This window comes from Diuraphis noxia, unplaced genomic scaffold, assembly GCF_037042655.1.
Source record: "Diuraphis noxia isolate RWA-SAM2 unplaced genomic scaffold, SU_Dnox_SAM2 contig0002, whole genome shotgun sequence".
NCBI lineage: Eukaryota > Metazoa > Arthropoda > Insecta > Hemiptera > Aphididae > Diuraphis > Diuraphis noxia.
Window position 1 is genome coordinate 47,234,497 of NW_028301712.1, and position 26,538 is coordinate 47,261,034.

The following is a 26,538-nucleotide window of genomic DNA, read 5'->3' on the forward strand; positions in this document are numbered from 1 at the left end:
ATGTTCCGGGCAAAGATGGGCAGCTTTCGGACAGCGCAACAGTAACGCTAATAAATAACATTAATCAATAATAATAATAATAAAAAAAAATAATAACAAATATTGTCATACGATACGGCATATAGGTAGGTAAACAGAAACAATGTCCAACTCCTAAAGGCTCAAGGTCGTACTACACGTCTACTACCACTGAACAATGCATAGTCTTCCACGTATCTGCATTCTGAGTAGCACAGTTTGAGAACCACTGTCTTGAATGATTTTCAAATTTTCAAATCATAGTTTGTGACTTCTGGAACATTTGAAATTTTTAACACTTATTGTAAAATATACCAAGTCTATAGTTATCGATAATAATTTATTAATTTATACTTTTTTGAATATTTAATGCATTTATAATAAAATAACATTATTTAATGAACAAATATATATATATATTATGATAGATCGTTGTATCTGTCTTACAAACGTAAACCATAATAAAAAATGCACTTGTGCGGGACAACTTTTCTCCCTCAGTATTTACAATAGAATTTTCGAAATTCCACAACGCATAGATAAGAACTTTATTTGTGTCATAGCGTCGTTATTTTCTTGATAACATAAATATAATTAAAGTAATCAGCTTCAAAAAATACATTTATTTTTTATTTTTCATTCAATTATTAAAAATTATTCGTTTGTGTCATTAAAAATATAACGACGCTATGACACAGATAAAGTTTTTACCTATACGTTGTGGAATTCTAATAATTCTATATTAAATACTCAGGGAGAAAAGTTGTACCACGCAAGTGCATTTTTTGCCATGTTCTACATTTGTAAGACAGATACAACGCATGCTGGTGTGATGTCCTCTTAAGTTAAATAGTATTAACTATATTGAAAATTAATATTTCACTGGTTGAAATCAAAAACGTATTACGTTTATTCTTGAACACACCTACCTGGTTATTATATTATTATACATATTATACCCTTTCCAAACTTATATATAACTTCTACCTTGTTTAAATATTTGAGTAGGTATCTACTTAAAAGAAGTTAATAATTGAATAAATTAAATAGGTATTTACATAAATTAGTAATCACTGAAAATTTACAAACTTAGATATTATATAAGCTTTTAACCTTAATTTAGAAGGAGAAACATATCTGTCAAAGCCGAACTTCAAATATTTTTACAAACTATGTATTTTTTTTAAAGTGATATATAAGTAACGTAAAATAAATTTGATGTATTCGGTATTTGTTTAAATTTTCTTATACTTACTAAAATATTGATTTAGTTGAATTCCACTACTGTAATAAAGTGACATGCATACAAATAGGAATAGGTACTACGAATAATATTGGTTTTTAAAGTAATTATGTTCTAAAAAAAGGCTTATTGAAATTATTGTTGATTTAATTAAAAATAAAAATAATCGTTATTACAAAAAATTAAGATTTAGTTTAATTAGGTGTGAATTAAATGGCCATATAGAAAAATATAAATGAATAAATAATTATTTTCCATAAGGAGAAACTTAATAATTAATGTACCAAACACTTTTAAATCGATCAATAATACAGTAAAACATTATTTTAAAAGGCTTTCAAGAAACTCTTCAAAGAACTAGCTCAGAAGAGCGGCTTATATACGGCAAGAAAAATGGTCTTATTTAGGATATTATATTAATAAAAAAAAAAAATTAAATTATTTGAAAGTTTCACTTCCAATAAAGTATAAACTATAAATAGATTAAAATTAGTCTGAATATTTTGAAAATTTCATTCTGTAAAAAAAATTATAATTCAAAACTTAAATTTCAAGTAATAGTTTATACGATTGATATTTTTTTAATTATTATTAATTATCAAAAATCGTTATTTTACGTTTGATTATTCAATTTTATCAAATTTAAACTTTGCTAAAATTTAAGGTTAAATAAATATATTTTGAAAATTATATTATTTTTTTATATTATTATATAAAATACTAATTTTAATTTTTGGTCCACGATTCTGGTACCTCAAGTTAATTATTTTTAACTACAAAAAAACAACAAAATCGATTATTACATTGTGGTATTCAGGAAATATTTTCATTTTTTTCGTACCTTATTGTTTAAAGGACGTTATACTTTTGATCCATCCCCAAAGTTCCAGCTTCATCAAATTTTCTATCAGAAATCACATTCAAAGTTAAGAGCATTTCTCTCAAAGGTTAGGTCAGGTTAAGATACGTTTTACATTGTAAAATCAATACATAAATATCTCCATCAGTAATCTTAAAGAATTAGCGGTCCTAGTCAACATGCCTTAACAATTTTTTTTCCACGTATTATTATTATAAAAACATAAAGATTTGACAACAATTTTTTTGCCTGGGCCTCATTTATTTATTGTTTTAATCTTCCGGACTCCAATAGAAATTATTTGCTCAACCCTGATCTAAAATACAATCATTATCATCAATAATACATTTTATACTTACAACAGAAATAGTCATATTATATCAGTTTGAAAATCAATGCTTGGAAGAAACCCTGCTCAACGAAATTCGTTCCAACAATTTTGTTCTATTTTCAAGAACTATAAGCGGGATCGTAGTTCTTTTTTATGCGAAGGAGCATAATGGAACTTCGTTCATTTTTTTAGAGGAACACGAAGGATTTTTTGGTTCCTTTTTTTCATATTCTTTAATATAGGAAATTCAAATAATTTTTATTATTTTTTTTTTAGAAATTTAGACAATATATTTATATTCTACGACAATATTCACTCAAGACAGTGACTAATGGTCTCATTGGTCTTAAATTGTAGACTAAAAAAATAAAACAATAACAAAATAAAATAACTACCTTATTAAACATTTATTGCTACAAATTATATAAATACAGTTTTAAAATTACCAAGGGATAAAAGATGTTATTTATTTAGGAACGACGAAAGGAACTAGTTCCTTTCACTGTGACAGTAATTAAGCACTATTAAAAATGTATCATGGTTCATATATTTAAACACCATGTTGCATCATATTATATTATTAATAGTAAAGTAACATTAAAGCGATACTATTTGTAATATACATTAATAAAACAAATAGAGATAATTAAGCCTTTAAAACGTATTCCAACGGCTCCTTGATTAATTCAAAACAACCGTTTCCTATTTTATAAACTATAGATCCATTTGTCAGTTATCTGTTCACTATTCTAACTTAGTAATGTGGATACTATCGTGTATGACATGTTCATCACCTGAAATATTTTAGAACAATATATTATAATAATTACGATAACAATATGTACATAACAGTTTAACATATTGTATTGAAATCAGAAACCAAAAACATGTAGATAGTGCAGGTTAATTTTTTAATTATTAATTATAAATTTTTTCTAGGTAAAGTAAAAAGATCATTCAATAGTTCAATAATTTTATATCAGTTGAATTTCACAGTCGAAATAAGTTTATAATTATAACTTAATTATAACCTAACTTTTATAAGACCAAGTATAGTATATAATTTAGGGCACAATACGATTGCTCTCGGTCCATATCAGCGGTACCTTTACAAGCGTACGATTGCGCGCGCTATATTATTTTAACTTTTAAGCAACGTTGCCAAATATATAGGTCCATGGTAAATCCATACCATACTATAGTATAGATTATAGTAGATTATTTACTACTTATTTACCTTACCAAATTATTGACCATTTCCAAAGGTATAATCAAACCAATATCGAAGGAAGAATTAAGGAAAACTGAAAATCTGGAAATTGAACACAACAATAATTATAATATAAATAATAAAAAACCAGAAAATTTACTCAAGTATTTGGCCATAGTTTGAAATAGGTATTGGGAGTTTAAAATTTAATTTCAATATTGATGTAGGAGTATTATATTTTTTAAATTATTAAATTTTTTATTTTGTATTATTTACGTAAATTTCATGATATTTTTTTAATAACAAAATTTTCTTAATATTATATTAATTTTAAATTACATTTTTATTTAAATATTAAAAATAATAATAAATTTGTCAACGTCGCACCCAATTTCACGCGCAATCGTACGCTTTTGAGTAATTTAAATTTTGTCTCTTGTTATTCTGGCGGCTACACACGAATTGCGTCCCGAAATAAAAAATTTGATAAGCGGGTACACGAATTGCGTCCGGCATTATTTAATTTACTGCATGAATTGCGTCCGGTTTTGTTTGAACGATTGCATGAACGATAAACGTACTGTAAAGCCTATAATAATTTTAGTTCAATTTCGATCGTGTTGTTGGTGTAAACGTTTGTGTAACCTTTATTATCTGTTAAATAAAACTTAAACTCTAAAAACACTATAAAATTACTTCGGTGATTTTAAGCGAAAAAAATAAAACATTATTTAATATTGATGGATACAAATTTCGGTATCATATAATATTAAAAAATGATGTTCAACGTTGGAGCTGCTGTAATAAGACGTGTAAGTCATACATTAAAACATTAAATTAAATAATGAAAATGAGATTATCGAACGTGCAAATGATCATAATCATATTAGAGATTCTATTGAAGTATTTAATAGACAACAGTTAAGTAATAATTTAAAGCGAAAGGCTGTAGAAGAACTTTATGATAAACCATCAAAACTTATTCATGGAGCTTTATCAAAAGACATTCCAACATTGACAACTTATGAATTAACCTTGATTCGTAATAATATACACCACGCTCGGTCATCGACAATTCCAAAACTTCCAGATAACTTACCTGATTTACAAAATATTTTATTGAAAGAAAATATTCAGACTAACAGAGATGAAAACTTTTTATTAGTGAATGACAACGAAAATAATATAATAATTTTTTCAACAATTACTAATTTAAATTTTTTAAGTGAAGTTGATACAATATTTGTGGATGGAACTTTTAAATGTTGCCCAAAACTGTTTACACAATTTTTTACAGTCCATGGCTTGAAAAATAATAATTATATACCACTAGTATTTCTTTTACATCCTAATAAAAATATAGATACTTATATAAAAGCATTTTCACATCTCAAATCTGAGTTTCTAAAAATTAATATCAATTTTTCACATAAAATAATATTTACCGATAGTATTTGGTATCGACAGTCCTAAGTCTGTATGAAATGAGAAGGAAAATAATGTTTTTACGTTGGGACGCAATTCGGGTAGTTGTTAAATATGGTTGGGACGCAATTCGTGTAGTCGTTAAATATCTTTGGGACGCAATTCATGCGGAAAAGGGATTTCGGGACGCAATTCATGTGCAGCGATTCTGGCACTGCGCGCAATCATAATAATCGTATACCTAAAAAGATAAGACGCGCGCAATCGTACTTCGCCGATAATTTAAAGTGTAACATTTTCTTTTTTTTGACCACAACTATTTGACATACATTTGTTCATTAGTGAGCTATTTTAGCAATTAAAATGAATGATCGATTACTAAAAAAATTTTTTTTGTTCATTTAAAACGATACAGATAGCTACTTAAGACGTAAAAATGTAATTATTATAAACAGTTAACAGAAAATGGTGACAATATTCTATTAATACGTTTAGATAGTGTAGTAAGTTTACACATAGGTAAATTGAATGGTTCAGTTTGGAGTAGGCAGTACACTAACAACATACTATGGCTATTGGCTTTACTATTAGTATTTTATGTATAGGTACCTATTACTTAGGTACTTAGGTGTATGCAGAAAGATGCAAGTAGCAACGTGCAAATTATTATATCAGTATATGAATAAAAAAACAAGATGTATTAAAACGTGCAATGTGCAATGATAATTGCGATGTGCATACAAAACGTATAAATAAAATAAACATCTGAAATATATTTAATTCATACCCGGGAGAACATTTCTAGGTTCACTATCGAATTTGGTGACAATTTCATCACTTTCTTATGAGCAGAGTTCATGGACATGGCCAATAACACAGTCTTTTTAAATTTTAAGTCCTTGTTCGTCCAATCACAGCTATACAACCCAAAATTCACCGTGGATCTCTAGACAGTAAGCAAATTTACAATATAATAGTATATAAAATAAAACTCACAACATAAATGTAGTTTTTTTTACCCCGTCTTCTATGTGGTTGAATCCGTAACAAAAAATATACAGTTCAATGAGGAGCGAAGCGAGTCCGCAGACGAATTTCAAAATTGTCGGAGATACAATAGAATCGCCATTGAGATACGCCTATGGACAAAAAAATTTAATTCGAAATATGTTTTTGAAATTGCATTTATATTATTAACTTTGTCGTTTATAAATTACAATCAAAACTTACTATTGAGATGAGAAATATCAATGTGATTACGGAGTACGAACCATCAGTAATTTGAAGCAGGACTGTAGATCGGACGACATCGAAAAATATTTCATACTTCCTATTATTAGTATTATAGTACAGGGAAATATATTATAATTAATTATTTTATATAAAAAAAGGGTTTTTGCCTATTCTTAAGCACATGTTTTTTAAACTATGACATTTTATTGATTTTAATATGGTTTAGAAGTTTTGTTGGAATACCTACCAATTAAACATAAAAATCAATCGGTTTTTGGCAGTTTAATTTGAATATACAATAATATGTTTAACCATATAAAAACATTTGCCATTGTTAACAAATATTTTAGTTTACATTGAAATGAATCATTAATAATAATTTTATACTTACTCGACTATCTTTTGATTATCCTTAATGTGGGTAATCAAGTCGTCATAATGGTTCGGAAATTTTATTGATACGTCGTTTTTAATGTCTGCAACACAGGAAAAGCGCATATTATAATATTATTACATAATATAGCATTAACACGGTATGCCTATTTGTATAATTTGTAAGCTAGAAAAAATAGGATGGCTTAGAGGCGATTTGTCATCTCCGAAAACGAATAATTGAGTAGTTCAAGTCACAGTAAACATGTGACTTGAAAATAATTTATGATATTTAGCACAGTCATTGCATATCGCTGCAGCGCAACTCGTCAACATTTTTTTTTATCAAAACACGTTTTCTACGCTTCATCATAAGTACAAGGTACTAGACAACTTATTTATACAAATTTTATTATGATGGAGCGAAATGTAATGTTAATTAAATTATTATTTTTAATTTTAGACTTGGACTAACACTTATCATACATTTATTTTTTCATCATCACATACGTATGTTCTAGTCCCCAAGTTTGTGGGACAGGACGCTTATTAGAACATTATAGTCCCGCGACTATTATAAATATAATAGTCGCTTTTTAGTCCCGTTATCTTTATGTTATTTTATTTTACTACCTATAGTCTATATGTTGAATGAAAGTTTACCTGTACAAGAAAATGTAATATTGTATATCGAAATATTGAATAAACCAAGGATAGTAAAACAGATTTTGTATGACGAGTACCGATGAACAATACATTTTCCGTGTCTGAAAACGCACGAATCGAATCGTATATTTACACATCCAATATTACATTATATTGCAAGCTTACCTAACAACAAAATTATTAATGTCTCTAAAATAATTTTAAATATAAACAAAAATTACTAAAAAAAAGTTTGGGAATAGGTTTTAGAGTTGAGCTGAGTTTTCTTTTCTCCTTATAAACAATATGATCATCTTATAGCCAAATTATTACCACATTATATTGGTATAGGTACGGTAAATGTCAGAAACACTCACCCGAATCTGGACTACGACGGTGACCGAACGGTTGGACGGTGAGTGGGTGCAGTCCACGGCCGACTTTCTCGTAGCCAAAGCTCATAGTGCGGAACAAGGCGTTAAACACGAAACACATGGTGACCAGGTAACAGTCGAACGACGACCAACAGAACACATTGACGGTGAGTATGAACGACTCGACGACGTACACGACCGCCCAGACGATTGGTTTGTCGTCGTACTCGGATGCTAAGAACCACGGTATGATCAACCACACGACCAGCGTGACGAAGCTGAGCCCGACGAACGTGCGGAGTATGTTGGACAGCCTGATCCGGCACTGATGCATCAGGGACGGGTCACGGTTACCGCAATCGGTGAAAGCATACCGGGCAGCCTCCAACGTTAAGCATATTCTGTCAGCGTGGGCCGCTAACGTGTAGCCCTTGAACAGACACATGAACCCATAAACGACCAGCACGGCCATGTTGGCGAGCATCGGGATGTCGTGCCTGGCCAGGTACAGCCGGTACACCTGCATCGACTGCAGCGCGAGCGTCAGGCCCATGATCGCCTTCACGGCCATCCGGCACAGGCCGCTGTTCAGGCCGCATTCGACCGGATGAATCAGCTGGTATAAGCCGATCGACTTGAACAGATTCACGTCCATGGTCGTGCCGCCGTCATCGCAGTCGTAGTCTCTATCATTATTCGACATCTTCCGATTTATGGACGTCTCATCATCGTCGCTTTCGTCAGTTGATGCTACCGATGAGGCTATTTTCGAACGTCTCCTGAGGACAGGTGAGAATCGTCATCGTGTACCTAAGTATGGCGTTATGGTTTCTCGAAAATCCATCTCAAATCGTGATGAAGAAATATAAAGAGCCATTCCGGGGTATAATGGTAATTAAAAAGATTTCCTGGATATAATAGGTTAAGTACTAGGAATATTGGATGATTTGGATATTGTGCTAAATTTAAAATAGGTAAATGATAATTCATTGTATTCAAACGATAAACAATTCTGAGTGGAGATATACTGTTTATTGGTGTTTATTTCATAAAGGATATTTTATAACATATTTATAGGCATAAAATAATTTACTAATTAAGTAGCCTATTTTTCTATAAGTATATTAATGGCCACGTGATTTTCTAACTAAATTGGCCACGTGATTTTCTAACTAAATAAATCAAAAATTATTATAAATACACTTATTATGTATAAGTACAATAAAAATTTAATTTAACCAAAGTTCATATTGGAAGTAGTGTCAATGGACTCTCCCTTCCCTCAAGCCGTCCAGACTGGTTACCAGTCACTGGTAAAAATGTTATCTAAATTACTTATTGTATTATGTTATACAGATTGTATATTTTTTTTCTACTTTAATAAAAAAAAAAAAAAAGTATATTAAGTGATTAACTTGCAACTTATTTAAAGTTATTTTAAGTCAATGTTCGCTGTATATCGTTAAGTATAGTTTCAAGGTATAAATAACTTGAAACTAATCTAAACGATTTTGAGAATGTCATTGTGTAAAGAATATAATAATATACTATATATTATGATGATTACGAGATTCTAGTCAACGATTATTTGAATATTACGAAAAAATAACGATATTCAATACACCGATTCGGGGCAAATCGTTATTTTTTTGTATACTATTTTGTAAAAATTTGTACCTCAAACGCTTCTGAAAATGTACATAGAATAGATACTGTATTATAGAGTATAATTCACAGAGGTCGCTAAATACTATAATGGTTTCAACTAAATGTTGCAAATGGAATTTTGATTTGTCAATTTGAAGAACCTAAGTGAAAAACAAAACTTACATTATAATTTCCACCGTCTAAATGTGTCTTGCACTAGTTTATAGTCTCAACTGCGTATTTGTCCACTGAAAGAACTTTACGAGAATGATAATAATAGTGTGCGCACGATACGCAGCACAACAATTTATTATTGACTGCAAACATAACCCTCTCTGTCCTTATGTTACTATAATCATATGGCACTTATGAAATTATTTTATTGCATTATAGTCCAGTGTGCAGTACTGCAGGGCGTAAATAATAAAACATAAGCAGGTAATATACATTTTAAAAATATATGTAAAACATTCGGTTCTAAGCTATTATACAGGGTGATTCGCCAATCATGATCAGTCGCGACTTCTGTAGTATAATTAATATAGATACAAGATAAAAAATAGCATATTTTTATATTTTTGCATGTCCATTTTTAAGCATTATTATTGTCCTTAGTATGAACAATTTAATAACTGATAATTTACTGGTTCAAATTTTAAATAAAGTGTATAAAGTTTTATCCATTAAATAATTAACGGTAAAAGGGCGTGGGGGTTCTTATTTGAAAAATAATAGTATAAATTGATCGTCACATTTGACACTCTATAATCTCTAGACGTGTCAAGAATTTGAAACTATAATCTGAAGGTAGTAAGTACATTTATATTTAGAAATTTCAAAAACTATAATTTTATTAAGACTGTTATTAAAGCAAAAATAGAGGTGAGCATGCTTGGTGAATCACCTTGTATATTGTGATTTATGTATTTATTTATTTACTCTGAATGCATATTATTATTATTATTATGCACTCAGCGTATTGTATGTAGTAAGCAGGTACAGTTATTATTTTATTAATATTATATACTTAGATTTTATTTTTGATCCCTGGGACAATTTTAATATTTAATAGTTTTTTCAACACGCAATCTTTATTTTGTAAAACACAATTTACTTACCATGACATTAAGTTGTAATACTATATTATAATGTATGCATGTGTGTATATTAGGTAGTGATTTGCTTATTACTTTTATTTATTGTATTCGACGCATACGATGGTTTATGTTTATATAATTATTGCCATGCTTTTGATCGTTGTATTATATTAACAAATAACAACAATATATACATACTAAAACTGAATAACATTTTGTTTAATAATAAATATGAATAGCCAATAGTGATAATAATAAATTATTACCCAAATTAAATTGATACCACATTAGTGGATCTATGTATAATTCTTGACCATTTCCAAATAAATATGAGACACCACTAGTGGTGTATAATTAGGATTAGGAGGGAAAGGACATGACACCTCCCCATAGGCTGTATTTCTGTCAAATATGACAGTATAGAAAAGAAATATCGAGCATTTATAAAAAAAAATTCTAGAAGAATGATAGTTTTAGATTTAGATACAGTAAAAATATAGATAAAAATTTAAACAAATGTTTTTTTATTTAGTTTGAATAGGATATATTGAATATATACCCGGTCTTTTTATAGGTATAAAAGCTATTACTATACCTAGTATAAGCAATAAAAATTGTAGTTTATTTTAATGAAATTTTTTTTGCAAAGTTTTTTTATTCTCTTTTCCTTTTCAGGAATCTTGGTTTTGCCGCAAAACTCGATTGAAATGTCTCATTCGGACTAGATCCAGAAGACAATATCAAAACGTTAGTTTTTATTTTAATACCTAATCAATATCAAAATTGTAATAATTAAGATCAATAAAAAAAATTATTATCATCACTAAGAAATAACTGTTCAACATCATGTATAGGTAACAATTTTACAAGCTTAATAACAAACTTTAGATTTTTACTATGTTGTACTGAATGCATTATTATATTCCAAAACTAATACAATTTTTCAATAGTACGGAAATAAGTAATAAGTAAAACTATGAAAAGCTTATAATCATTTTGATCATTGTGTACATTTTGTTCAAGCATTAACTAAAAATGTAATCTAAGCGTTTAAAATTATTTAAGTTTCTTAATTTTTAATTGAACCAATAAATATAAATATAATATTCAATTCATTGTTTGATAATTTGTGTTCTTTACTAAGTTTTTTAAGATCTTGAATTTAGTAATACGGAAACTATTGAGTATGACATATTCATTACCTGAAAATTATCACAATTATAATATTATGTTTAATAACTATTGCAGTTAAATTCTAATGAAAAATGAATGAATTTCTATTAATTCTATTTTTTTATTTATGTATCATACAAATGTGATATTAAAATATTATATACATATATGAATATCAGAATATACTTATATATGTGTATTGTGTAATGTAAATACCAATATGGAAATACATACTATTAAAATAAAAAATATTAAAAACTAACCCTAGCAAACATTTCCAGGCCGACGGCGGAATTAGGTGAAACTTTCATCGCTCGTTTATGTGAGGTATTCATCTTCATAGCCAACAACATAGTTTTTTTAAATGACAAATCCATTTCAGTCCAATTGCTATTATACAACCCAAGATTCACAACAGATTTCTATGGCAGCACACAATTAAAGAGATATTAATATACATCATAATTGTTGGTAAAAGAAAATGAAATTGTCTTACCGCAGTTTCAATATGGTTGAATCCATAACAAAAAATAAAGAGTTCAATAGTAAGTGATATCAATCCACAAACGAATTTTAAGAACGGTGCTGATAAAATTGGAACACCCATGAGATACATCTAAATTGTAAAAAATTGAAGTAAAATATATTATCTTTTTTTGCATTCACAATTACTGACAATGTGTTAATAAATAATAGGGCATTCCGTACATAATCTATTTTCTGGTAAAATATTATTTACAAATATTTATAAAATATATTATACATTAATCATAATAATTTCGTTAATTGTTGGTAAAATATTAATTTAAAGATAAGTGTGTAAGTTTAATATTAACATCTTTGTATATAATTCAGTAGTTCTTATTTTAGTTCTCTTCTAACCTAACCTAGCCTTTCTTGTAACGGAACAGAACCAATTACAGCCCTAAAAAGTCTCTATGTTATAATTCAGTCTGTGTGGCGTAATCAAAACAATCATTAAAAAACAATTTAAGATTAAATTACTGTTCAAATAAAAATCGTAGATAGCAGAATTATGGATTATTACTGTAGTAATCATAATAATCATATAATCTACAGTAAACTATCGATAACTCATCTCACGGGTATGAAAAATAATGATTTTTGTAATTTTCGAGTTATATGTTTAAAATATAATTTAAGGAGGCGGCAAAAACAAAAAATTGAGTTTTCAAAATTTGACTACATTTTGTATACTAGGACCTACTACAATGGTTTTCAACCAATTTGCTGGTATTACTGCTGTAATATTTGTGTCACCAAAAAATTGTTTATAACTATAATTGTACGTGTGCAATGTACATATGATCATTTTAAGCTTAAAACCTTTTTAAAGGATCTAAATATTACGGTATCGTCGTAAACACTTACCAGTGCGGTGAGGAATATTAACGATATCACTGAATATGAACCGTTGGCGATCTGGACTAAGACAACGGGTCGGACGACTTCAAAAAATACGTCAAACTTCCTAAAAGTATAAAAATGTAAATACATGCAGAGAAGTAGCTGATGTATAGAAATTAGGTTTAGACTTTAGAGTATACTTCGTCATTAAGTAAGTTATCATAAAAATGGTTTAATTTGAACTCAATGATAAACCATTGCATACGAAAAATTATACGGCGATGGGGTGCCTAAAATATTTTATATTAATTGTGGCGATCTATTCTTTTATCGATAACACAATAGGAACATCTAATTTTTATCAAATAAGTAATTCGTAAATATTTTCATTTTCAATTAAATATTACAACTGCTGTATATTATAATTTATAAATTCAATACAGGCGTAGGTGCTTTAGATAGGTTCCATGGAGTAAATACTTATAATTATTGCAATATTTTTGTACTTCTATATGCTCACTTGATCAATTTTTGATTATCCTGTATGTGACTGATCAAATCATCGTAGTGATTTGATTCCACATCATCAAATTTGATCCGACGAACATCTGTGTATTTTAATTTGAAAATAGTTACGATCAGAAATATATTATATTTTATTAGGACAACGACGGCTGTAGAATATAACATCAAGTACTGAATACTGATTAATATTATAGGTAGATATTTGTAAGCCACTTATATTTTACACGATATTATATTGTATACTATATGTTATGTAACTCTCTACCACCATCACAAGCATTGCACTTAAAGGAGGTAGATACTTTATTGTAAACATTTTTAATAATATGTAAATCATCTTATTTACAATAGGAAAAAAAAATACTATTGTATACTGTGAACTGAAATGTCAATACATTGTTCAATAATAATCATAAAAACTATAAATTATGTGATTTACCTTAAAATACAATATAACTTACAACAACGAATTCAGAGACTTAAACAATGCCAAACAGCACTTTTTATAAGTTACCTCCCTCGTTACCTGTGCGGGACGTGATGTCCGATGACGTTGACTCGGCGCGACCACTGCCGAGCTTACCATAACCGGCCGACATTGTGTGGAACTGAGCATTGAGCACGAAACACATGGTAACTAGGTAGCAGTCGAACTGCGACCATATGAACACGTTGACGATGCACACGTACACCTCGATGACGTAGATGAGCGCCCAGACGGGACGAGAGTTGTACACGGCCAACGGGACGGGGAACTGCATGTTGTGGATGGTGGTGCGGTACCGGGTGACGGTGCCGTCCAGGTTGACGACGCCCGTGTACTCGTCAACGAAAAAAGGCAGCACGATCCACACGATCAGCGTGCCGTAGCTAAGCGCCACGAACGTACGGAGAAACGCGGACAGCGTGGCCCGGCACCGGCGCAGCTCGGACGGGTCATGGCGCCCGCATCCGGTATACGCGTATTCGGCCGCGTCCAGCACCGACCACAGACGGTCAGCGTTGGTCAACAGCACGTAACCCTTAAACGCGCACATTATGCCGTATATGATGACGGCGGCCATGTACGCGAACCGCTGAAAGTCGTTGAGCGCGTAGTACAGACAGGGCACCTGGAACAAGTGCAACGCGAACGACAGGCCAAGCGCCGTCATCAGCGCGCGCCTGAACAGGACGCTGTAACCTCCGCGGTCGGCCGGGCATAGCAACTGGAACAGCCCGATGCATTTGAACAGCATCACGTCCACTGCTGTCGCTGACGATGACCCCATGACGAACAGGTGACACGGCTTGTCTGTGTTATGCACTTTATATCTGAATTACTCGTGACGTTGACCTCGGCTGCAGTTTTGAAAGAAATTGTACTGCCACCTATTTAATTTGTTAAATTCGATTTATGTGTTAAATAATAGTTATTTATCTGCTAATTTTTTTTTTTTTAGATTCTGAGCGGAACGATGAATGTATTTTTAAATTACTTCGTTCTCGTTGAGTCCGTAAATAACATTTAATTTTGTATTACAGTCGAAAATCAATTGTTTCCTTTACACATAACTTGCAATCCGTTTACCCGTAAATATTATTCATTTTTTTTTATTTATATATATTGGGGATTGAGGCTTCGACAACAAGGGCCATTAGTCCGTGAAACTTTCGGGGAGGAAACTGTTGGTTTGGTACTCGTGGATGTTTTTGGAAGAATTTCGAATGGGCATCCGTAGGTTTCTGCCATGCCCAGATGGGGGGGGGGGGCGGGGCGTATTATTTTTTATGTATTAACACAATCTGATGTTTTACATTTTTTAATTTTATATAATATAATTTATTATACACTGATTTTAATAGTAATAATACAACTAGACTACTTCTGTATTACTATATTATAATCTGCAATCAAATATATTATAATATAATATACCATACCTATACAAAGTACAAAGGCATCATTTAGTGTAAAGTCATGGAGTAGCAACAGAGGAAACCCAGATGGGAAGACCTAATGAGCTTTAAACCAACCCCCATCCACATTGACCATGTGAAATCTAAAAAAAAAACATTTGAACATTAAACTAACTATAATCAATAAATTAGTCATTTCCATTTTTTCTGTTGTACAACTAGATTTTTTAAATAGTAGTAATATAAAAATATTATGCTTTTAAAGAAGAAAAAAATTAGAAAATTGTATTTTTTTCATAACTTTATCGTACTTCGTACTGGTCCGTATGGTAGCAAAACTATTAATTTCTACTCCAATAAAAATGGTAGGGTAGCAATTGCTACTCCTCACTCATTCCGTAAGGATGCCTATCATCTGTCCATCGTATTTTTTTTACTTCTGGCATAAAAATCACAGTTGTTTTTTTGCATAAAAACCTCGACCATAGTTTCACTTTGTCTTTCGTGTATAAAGATATTACTTAATTTTACATTTATATAAAATAGCTTTATTACCCTAAAAACAGAATATTATAATACAATATAATACTATACTATAGTCAATCATAATAATACATTTTTTATCTGTAATAAATGGCCTATGTGTAAATAATAAAATATTCAATTTTCGTGAGCCGAAATAAATTGCATGTGTGAGCCACCCTATAGCAAACCCTATATGGGTTGAAAACCGATGTATAAATTATGTCCGAGTCCTTAAGAATCTGTTGATAATACTTTTATTGAAAACTGTCCAATAACTTTTGAACCTATTGAGGATGAAAAAACAAACAATCAGCCATATATATTTATTTATTAGAAAATTATACATAGGTAACATAGTACATAAATAAGAAATGCTCATGTCTTATCTTATGTGTATTATGTTTATAATTATTATTGTACGACTTATACAGTTCTGTAATTTTATCTTTATTTTTTAATGATTGTCCTCGATAAAAATGTATCCACTTACCTAAACACTCACCCAAACGATGTTCAGTATCAAGGACAAGCGTAAGTACTATAAAAATATATTATATACACTTTTATTAATAGCACGATTTTTTTTCGCGTAGTTGTAATATTTACTAAAACTTGTTTTATGCATTTCTACAAATTTACAATTCCAATCGTATGCCTGACAAATATACTTTCATTTACTTTAGGTCACGCAAAGGTATACACTTAGAATTATTTACTCATCATAGAGATATAGCGGTAGAGACGAAGAAGACAATGATGGAGCTTATTATAGCTTATAGGTAACATGTATAATAATATAATACGAGTAGGTACATAGCCTAGGAATAAAAATGTTTAATAAATTCGTTTATATCATAAAATTAAAATCTTATATTAAAATATAGTGTGTATAATATGATTATTGATCATGTAAATTTACCTTAGAACAAAAAAATTCTGTTGTTGAGTCATTGATTGAGAACTTCTAATGACCACTGTGTGAGCAACGATAACCGACTGACGGTTAAGAATTGTCATTGTATACAATCATAATAAATATACAGAAAATTAGTTTTTGAAATATTACATGACCTATTATTAAACAAAATTAACTATTTATACAAACTTAAAGTTTGAGTAAGAGGAGAGGACTGAGGAGTGGACTGGTAGAGAACATCACATGAACTTTTATTCTACTGTGCCCGTATTATTACTCCAGTTCTCTAGATTATTAAAACCGCTGTTTATAAATTATTTAATATAAATTATTGGTTTAGCATTAAGTTTTTTTTTATTCATAATATTAAATTAAATTTTTTTCATTATAGTACTAAAAACATTGTTATAAAATAAAATAATTTGACCTCTCATTATACGTATATTTTACGAGGTCACCATCAAAATAAATTCATAAAAATAAAAATAATACATCAAAATACTGAACTACTATAAGTATAAAATATTTTTAGACCAATGTTTAATCAGATTTAAACTAAAATTAAAGTTTTAAATTAATAATATTATTAAACAAACGAAAATAATGAGAGTTTTATCATACCTACATACTTCATAAAATAAATAAAGAATTAATCGTCTTTTGTGCGCAGTGTGAACTTATGAATGATTGAATTACAAATTATTTATTTATTTGAACATCTTTAACAGGTAATTATTTTTAGTTTAATTTTATACAATGATTTACATAGGTCAATAATATCTCGTATCTTTAAACTATTCATCAAATATTTTTAATTTAAATATTAGTTAAATTAAAACATATAATTGACAAGGAATGTATTATGTTTGATAAACATTAGAAAATCATAAAATTTGTGTTCAAGAAGAATTTAAATACCTACTGACGCTAAAAATTCCCTTAATACCAATATTATTTTAATGTATTCTTAAATAGATAGATTTATAACAAACTGAACTAATTATTAATTACAAAACTTTTTGACTGAAATAATAAATTTATGATGTCAGATTTAGTTAAAATTTAAACAATTTGAAAAATTAAAGTATTGAACATGATATTATTGTTAGGTAAGGCCTAAAACAATTATTTAAATATAATTTCTTATTCTTATACTAGGTATAATATAATATTAGGTAGGTACTAGAACGTCTAGAACTATTAAGTTTATCGTGTATAGCGAATAAGACGTACCTATAGTTTAACACTGTGTAGTTTTTAATAAATTTACATTGAATATTTCTATATCTATAATACCCGTTTAAAAATTATTAAAATATGTAAAAGTTGATAGACAACATAATAAAGGACATAAAGAATTTAATTTAAATTTAAAAATATCATTATCATTGATGACTCATATTAACTAAATGAGCTATATATTATTATATCGTTATTTATGTACTATTACTACTACAATATGATTAAACTTTTGTATTATAATATAATAGTAGCTATGCATATTTATGAACGTTGGTATTAATATGATATGCCATGGTATCACCTCGAATAAATACAATGTTATTATAATAGGTACCCGATGGCCTGATGTTCTGTCTGATATTTCCAGAAATCAGTTTACGTATACTTATAACACGTTTTTCGACGTGAAGTGATAAATGGAATGGTACCCATACACGTATATATATAAGTGCCTTGAAGATTTGATGTTGTGGAGACAGACATTACAGAGTTCGGAATAGAAGCCCCACGCTATACCTTACCAACATGTACACTGAAGGGATAATATAATAATGTTGTTATAATACCATGGCGAATGACCATAACAATTTGAAATTAAATGCAGCAGACGTCGCTGTGCATTAAATGTAACGGATAGTGTTCACAGAAAATAAATTCGACTTTGAATACGGCCAAGCGGGTTTAATTATCATGGGTGTGTACCAGTCTGGCTATGACTTTGGACCTCTTCTGCCTAGGTGGCCAATTTGGATACCTTTGCAACGGCTGCAAGTGCATCACTGCAGGTTGCAGTTGCGATACCGGATACTGGACGGTGTTCGGGTCTCTGGTCCTTACAGTCGTCCGCTGTTGAAAATATGACAAAGGATGACTTTCAGCTTCCTCAGATTCTTGCTGCTGTTGCTGCTGTCGTTGGAGTTGATAAAGACGATGGCGGTCTCGTTGCTGTTGGTAGTCTACCTCGGCAGACGAGGACGTGATCGACGACGACGACGACTTACCCGAGTACGGTTTTGTGTGTGTCATCGTTTTCGTCTTTGGATCCATCAGCACCACGTGGTGATGGTGATGGTGCACTGTTTTGATCCGACTAGGCATGAAAATTACGATCCTGAGGACAATAATAGCCAGGTATGAACACGCTATTGATAATTATAATATAGTATCACGTTATCGCCCACGATTAGGTTATTGTTCTAAGACATTATCCTGGAATATAGGTAATTGCTTGGAATATCCGGAGAGATGATATTCAGCTTTACATTATTCTATGAAAAACGCATTTGCTTAGTGTTATAAAATGCATTGATTATTGATATTCCATGTCATAACTTCAATACTCGCTTTAAAGCAAACACACCGTGTTAGTGTCTAATCGTAGTATGTTTAGCATACCTAAGATGAATACTGTTATTTGGGAAACAATGCTCTAAATATAAGTTCGTTTAATTTGTCATTAGCTATTTTGTAAGTATGCGTTAAACAAAATATTATTATATTTTTTATATTATTAAAGATGCGCCATTGAATATCGTACTTCATGGATAGACGAATTTAGATTTTCAATAATTTTTGTTCCCGGGTATTTACTGCTCATTACAGAATTTAAACATTTTTTAACAGTAACCATGGAGGGAGTATACACATCTGCTGCAAGTTGCAATGTTACTTAATATGTAAGTATCAGTTTCAAATGTTTCAATATCGTTTGAAAGAAAAATGTAATTTCACTTTAAAGTCCTTAAACGGCTAAATCCATTATTAATTCTCATTTAATATAATATTTAACTACAGTGTAATAAGTTTTACAGATTTTTCTTATATACATATTAATATACTACCTGCATTGTATTGACATTAAATCAATTATTGTTTTAATTGATTCAAAACTTTTAAAACAATTTTTGTACACAATATTTTCTTGTAAATATCATTAATTGCCATTATTTCAACAATTAAATCAATTATTATTTTATTTAATGTAAAACTTTCTCAGCTGTCAAAACAATTTTTGCGCACGATATTTTCTTACAATGTATTATCTTTAAGACACGAGGTTTTAGAATGTATTAATAAATTATTATTGTCTTTATAAAATCAATCTTTCGTAATAAAACATACAGTGAATATTATTTTTACCCTTATCTTATTTTGAATTCATCTACTATACTAACTTGTGGGTCTCCTATACGTTTATACTTATCTTTTATTCTAGTACTATTTATATAGCAGATTCAATTTTTATTTCAGATCATAATTTTTTAACCGTTGTAAAATAAATTGTTAGATAGGTCTGAACTGTAATAATATAATTTTTAATTTACAATTCGTGTCTTGTCGTTTGTATAAAAGTGTATCAATAGATCACTTATTTGTAGAGATTTGGCACACCTGACCAACAAAGTATTATATAACCAAATGTTCATTAAACTTCTAACGTAACGTGGTCACGTGTCATTGAAATGCAATCAAGCGATTGTTGATTATTCAATCGAATAGCTTAAAATGTCTAATACACCAGAACTCGTCACACAAGAGTACATAATTCGTTTTTATTTCAATACTTGTGTCAGATTATTGAACAAAAAAATAAATAAATCAATAGCTTATAAAAAAAGAAATAGTAAACGTGGTAACCAATGTTATTCAACTAAATGTTACTGTCATAACACAGGCAATTCTCAAATTAAACACTTGTATCGAATACTTTATGACTACTATAACCATAAATTAAACTAACGTAGATATTATATTTCAAGTATTATAAATTACAGAATTTTCAATATTTTTTTCTAACGTACAAGGTTTTTAAAAAATATCTTTAGTGAACCTTAATTCATTATAGGTAAGGTACATGAAGCACCGCAATAACATTAACTACATAATATGACTTCATTATTAACTTTTAACTACAGTATTAGTCACCAGTCGTATACGATTAAGTGTACAACCGATGTGGTCTATATAAATGGTCGATTTTATTTTATTAATATTTGTTAAAAAAAAAATTATAATTATAATAATTTCTTATAATTCTTATTATCTTTTATTCAGTACTGTCTGTGGTATACTAAATGCATACATTTATAAATACTGTAAATTAATAATTATTTAGTTTTTTTTAAACTGATTAATAATTGGGTTCATTTCTGTCAGTTCTGTAAATTTTTGCACTACATAACTGTTTAAATACGAGTGCATTAAAAATACAATATAATATTACGTAAAAATATGAGTTTTAAAATTTTAAAAATGCAATAAAAGTATATAAATTTAATTTAAAATATCAAAGATTATAATGAAAAAAATATTTAATTATATCGTGTTGCGATTACGGTTATTGACATTATTGTCTTTATAAATAACATTTTATTTAAAAAATTACTTTGTTTTTAAACATTAAAAAAAATTAATACAATCAAGTAGGTTTATAATATTTTCAAAATAACATTTTAAAATTTATTTTTCTTTGAAAAATCACTGGAATTAAAATGTATCAAAAAATAAAGTAAAAATAAAAAATTCCCATAGATAAATCGCATGGGTTATAAATAATTAAAGATATATATACATATAATATGTATATATATAAATTATAAATTATGAAATATGATCAAATAATAATTCTTATAAGCAATATATTATTCAGCGTAATATGGAAAATTCATTTTGTGTACCTATTCATATTATTATGAAGAAGTTATAAACAAAAGTTGACCTATCTTTATACCTTTCGTGAAATTATAAAAAAAAATGTATTGGTCACAGCTTTAGTTATAACAAATATTTTAAAATAACGTTAAAAATATTATTAATAATTTGCCTAACGTTTACATAATTTAAATTTTTTTTTCTTTAACTTAAAATTTTTTAGTACCCGATTTATCTGGTATCGCAAATACTGTACAATTGATGTTGATTTGATTGTAGGTAGATGGAATAACCTTCCATTGAAAACACTTCAACGTGGGTTAATTTTAAAATTAAAATTATTTATTTGACAAACCTTAAATAGTTTTTTATGTATATTTCTTAAAAGGCCACAATTGTATAATATAATTTGAATTTAAAAATACTTTAAATAACCACCTTTTTTTTTTTTATTAAATAGTATTCATATTGTTATAAGTGAAAATACGAGAAAAAGTAATTCATGAACACTTTTTGGTACTGGTTAATGAATTTATTGTTGAAGCCATAATAACAAATTAAAAAATTAAATATATACATATTTTATTCATTTTATGTTATAAAAATAATTTTTTTTTATTATTGATCATATGCCTGGAAAATATGGCCATTAGCTGTTTATAGGGGGGGGGGGGGTTGGTTCGGAACACGTGTTGTATATGTGATAAGAATTTGTTGCTAAAACCCGGGTGTCATCTATCCGGGAGTTCGCAACACCGAGCGGTACATACACTCGAGCGTTTCCGAAGTCAAGCCACCATAATAATTTAAAAGTCATCAATTCTTTGAACAATTATTTAAATTACTTATTAATGATAAACTTAGGAATTAAATCAATAGATTTATTTCATTGAAAGCATCATTGATCATTAATGCACGTCAATATCTATAATAAATTAACATTGAAATAGTGAAGTCCTAAAGTTTTAACGAATTTATGATAAACGATATTATAATTTATTTTATTCATTTTTTCATTACTCATCAATATAACTATAATGAAAAATGTTTGAATTTTGTATAATAATATAAGAATAAAATTAAAAATCAGAAATAAGTATGTTATTTTAAGCATTAGTGTTCACATTTTTAATTTAGTTAAATTCAAAAAAATCCTAAGTTACCTATGTATAACTATAAAAATTGCATACCGTAAAACAGAATCCATCTCTCAACTGGGTCATAAGTAGTTGAGAATTTTAGTATATTATTATAAATTATTTTTAATACACTGTTATTAAAGTTTCGTTTATTCCGTATGATTATATAGATGATTTCCAATTAAAAGACACAATAATTATGTGTAGTTTACAGGTTTATATGAACACTTTTAAAATAAACCTATGTTATTAGTATTTGTTATAATTTAAAAATAATGATATAACAACAATATTGTGTGCAAAAATGTATTGAAATAATCATTGACACATTAATTTTTAAGTTAGACTTATGTTCAATATACCTACATTTATGTATAACAATCTAGAAGTGTATTATATTGAATATCTCATTATATTGTAATTATTAACTAATGTGAACTGTTTCAACTATGATATCTATGTGTTTTCTAAATAAATAAAGAATATAAAATAGGTACGTATCGAGTAGGCATTTACTTTATATAGGTGAATAACAGTCGAACACCAAAGATCACAGTCATAAATTTAATAATATCTTTAAATGTTTAATAATTAGTATTAAACTATTTAATATTATACAGACAACGGAAGAATTCTATTGTTAAACTTGGAGCTGTTAGTTTTTGTAACACCTTACCTTTTGTTTTCGCATTCGACCAAATGAATCAAATGTTGAACAACAATCACGATCTGCCAACATAAAAAAAAACACAGTCATAATAACACGCTGCAGTTGTACACTCTTGTGATGGAAATCACGTAAATCCAGATCCAGAAAAAATTAAAACTGTTTGTAAAATGAAAAGTAAATAAATCCCATTCGTAAACTTACGACAGCCAAAAACTGCACGGTGTCTAGACGGCGCGCCATGTTGACGTGACGACTGTTGGAGATCTATACGACTGGCCACAACACGCATTTGCCGGACTTCAAACTGTTATTTTTTAGGTAACTTATTAAAAACCACTTTGATTTGCGTTTAACCATCGCTCCCTCACCGGAGGATGTCACGGACCACTAACCGTAGAAATTTATCACCACCACCTTTTTGACTGCGATTGCTGTAGCGTACTGTCGTCGGATTTTTTTTTTAATTCATTCTTGCTCATTTCACTAGTCACACTTTATTAAATACAGTATATATGCAACGATATTTCTTTGTGTCACGTACTGCTGCAGCAGTGGCCGAATACTGGACCTGTTACGTACATGGACTTTTCAATGTAGGTACTTATATACATATAATAACATATAATTATATAGTTTCGTCACAAGTACCTATGTATTATATTTCCAAAAAAAAAAATTAAACTCAAAACTTTCTTTTCGTATGCGCATAATTGTTATTGTATTGTTAATTTTAATTGAAGATCGTAATGAATGATTTTCGAGTTTATAATTGCTATTATATTTTAATAAATATTTATTGGATTTGGCAAATTGCGCTCATACGTACATGTATTTATGTGATTTTGCGGTCATAAGGTATCATATTTTAGTTTGGAGGTCATGATGCAGATAGAACAGTGTAATATTATAATAACATCATATTGTCAAAAGTGTAAGTACGATATAGAATACACATAAATGCATGTAGTGTTGCATACAACATATCCCGTCCCCCGGTATATCCCTGCCACAAAATAAAGTATATTCGTGTATTTCTGTATAATATTGTCACAGTGTATATTCTACACATTTTCTCTGGATACGATAGTGCGATAGTGTATTAATAATGAGAAAATTGAAAACAAATACGTCTCGAATTCTCGATTGCATATTTATGCTCAATTTACAATATATTTCTATTATCATACCGGTACGATTTTGTAATTATAAAATGGATGTCTCATACGATTTTCAAGTTTTTAATCATAATTCGTGACCTACAAAATGTTTGAAACTTTTCAAAACTCTTTGTTGAGTATAATATTAATCCAATAGTTATTACTTTGTATGAATATTTAATGCATTTATGATATGCTAAAAATACAGATATAAAAAATACTTACAAGATATTTAAAATGCAATTACTTTAAATCAATAACTCAGGTTTGTCATTGCTGCATGAATACTCATCTGGTTACTATATATTTTATGTTCCACTATTTATCCTACTAAGTATTAATACTTAAACTGTATTAAAATAATATAGATATATGAATATCTGCTTAAAAAAGTTAATAATTTAATAATTTAAATATTTACGTTAAAAAATTAACCCCGGTAAATTGGAAACCTCAGATATTTTTAACTTTTAACTGTGATTTAGTAGAAGATACTTTTATTATATCGTATCAATTAGGTAATAGTAAAATAGTTTAACACATTGCTTTATATATTATAATATTATATACATATATATTTAAATATTTGTCAAAATATTTTTTTTCATTCTACCTGTCATTATAGTGTTCTTGGACAGGCTAGTTGCGGGTCCCTAACATCCGAATATAATATAAATGGGAGAGACCACTAACCATGATTAGTAAATCCCCCAGTTCATTTCCGTATATGATTATTTGACACAGTTTAATTTACTCGTAAAATTAAAATTAAAATACGTATATAAGATATATTATTGGCTATAGTAATTACATCAGAATGTAGTTTCCGTTGAAATGATCAGCTATCTGTTAAAACAACGTTCGTATTTATTTTATTTTCATTTTACAATGCTATTTAAATAACGTTACAACAAAACAATTGCTGTTTAATGTTATATAACACTGTGTATTACTATGTCTTTTGTTACATTTAACGGCATAATAGTCAGAACAGTATCGATAACAATGACCAAACCACTATGGCGATCGTTTTAGCGACATTGAAAGAAACGGGGTTGTATAATACGGACCTAGAGGATTTGATGATGACTAATACAGATCTGGAAGATACGAAGCTAAAGAATTCGGAACTGTGTATATTATATATATATATATAATAATATAATATCTAATAGGAAAAAATGTTGGCTCATATAGAAATAATAATAATAAAAAATATGACAGAATAAATTAATTGAATTTTAAAATGTAAGCAATTTAATAAATCTCAACACTCTCAGTGAAAAACTGTGTTTTTTTTTCTATATTGATATTTTTATGACGCCGTAAAAATTAAATTAAAACGGCGCAATGAGTAGGCAATTTAGAGTCATATATTGAAACGTATCTATCATTGTAAACCCAAAATAAATGAATAATGGTATTTAATATAATAATTTATTTACTTCTCATTAACAAATAATTTATAAAAATAACTTAAACCTATTTTCTATGTAAAATATAAAAACTATAATAAAAACTTAAAGCTTTATAAGTCTTATGATATGATCTAATTATTATATACAATTAGCAAATTAAACGTGGTACAAATATATAGTAAAAATCTACATTTAATAACCTTTTATATAGATTATACTAAATGAAAGTAATTTAACTACAGGGATATTTATGATACATTTGACGTAAATACACTTGATATTTAATTAAAACTGCTTCAACACAGCTTCTTAAAAGTGGTTTAATCGAAAACAATTTAAATTTAAAAAAATTTTTTCCTGCTTCTGGCCAATTTTTTTTCAAAAGAAAACCACATTTTTTG

The 26,538-nt window shown here is 28.6% G+C and overlaps 3 protein-coding genes across 3 annotated transcripts; all 3 read right to left on the bottom strand.

Moving 5' to 3' along the window:
* Window positions 1-2,975: 2,975 nt before the first annotated feature.
* LOC107164444 (uncharacterized) lies at window positions 2,976-9,676 on the bottom strand. The gene is made up of 7 exons (XM_089220566.1): window positions 9,541-9,676; window positions 7,714-8,489; window positions 6,711-6,795; window positions 6,317-6,416; window positions 6,106-6,225; window positions 5,874-6,032; window positions 2,976-3,245 (listed from the first exon to the last, which is right to left on the bottom strand). Coding segments are annotated over exons 1-7 (1,287 nt in total). The 5' UTR covers window positions 9,543-9,676; the 3' UTR covers window positions 2,976-3,200.
* Window positions 9,677-11,441: 1,765 nt separating this feature from the next.
* Window positions 11,442-17,224, bottom strand: LOC107164458 (uncharacterized). The gene is made up of 7 exons (XM_015512294.2): window positions 16,864-17,224; window positions 14,047-14,891; window positions 13,516-13,603; window positions 13,020-13,119; window positions 12,124-12,243; window positions 11,891-12,049; window positions 11,442-11,656 (listed from the first exon to the last, which is right to left on the bottom strand). The coding sequence occupies exons 2-7, from the start codon at window positions 14,789-14,791 to the stop codon at window positions 11,603-11,605; spliced, it is 1,266 nt and encodes a 421-aa protein (XP_015367780.2). The 5' UTR covers window positions 14,792-14,891; window positions 16,864-17,224; the 3' UTR covers window positions 11,442-11,602.
* Window positions 17,225-17,904: 680 nt separating this feature from the next.
* On the bottom strand, window positions 17,905-23,987 carry LOC107164456 (uncharacterized). Its single transcript, XM_015512292.2, has 3 exons — window positions 23,764-23,987; window positions 23,569-23,621; window positions 17,905-19,213 (listed from the first exon to the last, which is right to left on the bottom strand). Exons 1-3 carry the CDS (start codon window positions 23,800-23,802, stop codon window positions 18,784-18,786), a joined length of 522 nt encoding a protein of 173 aa, XP_015367778.1. The 5' UTR covers window positions 23,803-23,987; the 3' UTR covers window positions 17,905-18,783.
* Window positions 23,988-26,538: the final 2,551 nt, after the last annotated feature.